Source organism: Acanthisitta chloris, unplaced genomic scaffold, assembly GCF_000695815.1.
Source record: "Acanthisitta chloris isolate BGI_N310 unplaced genomic scaffold, ASM69581v1 scaffold18493, whole genome shotgun sequence".
NCBI classification, from domain to species: domain Eukaryota; kingdom Metazoa; phylum Chordata; class Aves; order Passeriformes; family Acanthisittidae; genus Acanthisitta; species Acanthisitta chloris.
Window position 1 is genome coordinate 75,323 of NW_008664479.1, and position 1,796 is coordinate 77,118.

Sequence of the window (1,796 nt, forward strand, 5' to 3'; positions counted from 1 at the left end):
GGTAAGGAAGTACAAACCAGCTGTTAGTTGTCTCTGGGGGCAGACATGGGGTTGTGGCAATGCTGGACCAATACATGTTTTTCCTTACTTCAAGTATTTCAAGGCTTAATCTTTTTTCTGGATAGCACTCTGCACTATAGAAACTTCCCTGAGCCAAAGCAGGAGGGGATATGTGGTACTGGAACCCCAGTTCTGCTCAATTCCTCTTTGTGGCCCAAGCACTGTTATTCCTAGCTCAGCAGCACAGTCACGTAGCCAGACACTGTCAGCCCCTGCCTCTAGCTGTGTGAATTCCCCTCTGTCTATATGGCTGCCCTAATTTTGGATATTCAGCCACTTCCTCAGTTAAGATATAATTAGCCAAATGTTCACTGTTTCACTCTTTAAAGCTAGTGAATTCCCCATGCTTCAACATCACCCCGGGCACACGTTTATCAGCAGCCACACAGGGAATAGATAAGCCCATGGTGTGTTTTTTCTGGTGTGCCCCAGGTTACTATGCAGCTGGTGATCTGAGTCAGCTCTCCTTGCTCAAAGGGGCTTTGCCACCAGTCATCCCCACCCCCCTCTCAGGACCTGCCAGAGCTGTGGTCACTCTACAGTGAGGCTCATTCATTGCTTTCCTTGGGGTCTGGTGACACAAAGCCTCTGGAGAAGCTCTCTGAAGCACCTCTCCTTCTTCCCTGACCCAGAGAGCGCACACACGTGCTCTGACAGGTTAATCTACACAAAGCAGGCACTGTTCCTAAGCACAAAGCTTGGTAGATGGTATCAGTCAGAGCCAGCCCAGACACCGGAGCTCAGGACCTTTCAGTGGTAGCAAACACATCAAAAAATCACCATTGCCATCACAAAGGGTTTGCTTCCCAGAGTGCTGGCAGTTCCTGTGCCCATTTGTAAAACAAACCCACACGGTGACCAGCTGGGCTCAGTGGATCAGCCATGCTTGCGGGAAGTCACTGGTTTGCTGGCTTCATCCACCTGGGTGTCAGCATGATCCCGGCGCAGGCAGGGGCTGCTCATGCATTGATGGCATTGGCCACGTCCGTGAACACGAGGCGGCTGGGCCTCTGCAGGGCTCCCTGGCTCGGCAGCAGAACCTGCAGAGAAGCAGTGAGAGGTGAGAGCCAGCATGTCTACTCTGCACCGGTGTGTGTGCTTGGGCATAGGCTGCACAGTTTTGTAACTGCACTCACCCCTTCCTAAGGGGAGGCTGCCTAGCTAACAAGGCATTAACAAGGCAGTGACAGAAAAATAGAACAGGCTAGAGCATAAGTCACCATATCCATGCCAGTTTCAAATCCCCACATCATTGGATTACTGGGTCACACTATTTATATATACAAGGCAGCGTGAAAGGACTTGAGACATCAAGAAGGCCTGGAAACATGCCATGGCCTGAACTTTGGCTGTTGTTTTACACACTCTCTCTCTTAGTACGTTAAGCCTTTAAACTCTTGTATTTTCCAAGCAGAGGAGGGATCTGAGGTATCGTGCTGGCCAGGCTTGTATGGGATGGATCTGGTTTTACTCTGCTAAGGTTAACTTTGGCCTTGTTATTTACCCCCTTTACTACCTGAAGGGCTGATACAGGGATCTAATATTTTCCCAGTATGTGCTACTGAGAGGACAAGATCCTTAGTTTTATACAACACATTTCTTGCCTTCCCAAACCAGCACATGGAATATGTTGATTCTCTTTCGTATGCCAACACATACCTCTCCTTCACACTCTAGCAGGTTAGGAATCATGTCTCAGGGTAAATATTTTATAATTACAGTTGTATTTATATCTT

General features: G+C 48.6%; 1 protein-coding gene across 1 annotated transcript in view; it reads right to left on the reverse strand.

The window, feature by feature from the left end:
• Positions 1-1,019: 1,019 nt before the first annotated feature.
• The window catches only part of LOC103799081 (chromosome unknown open reading frame, human C3orf18), a 5,568-nt gene continuing 4,791 nt past the window's right edge, over positions 1,020-1,796 (reverse strand). The window contains exon 4 of the mRNA XM_009071378.1: positions 1,020-1,100. Within this exon, the coding sequence (XP_009069626.1) occupies positions 1,020-1,100 (81 nt within the window). The remainder of the gene's footprint in view (positions 1,101-1,796) is intronic.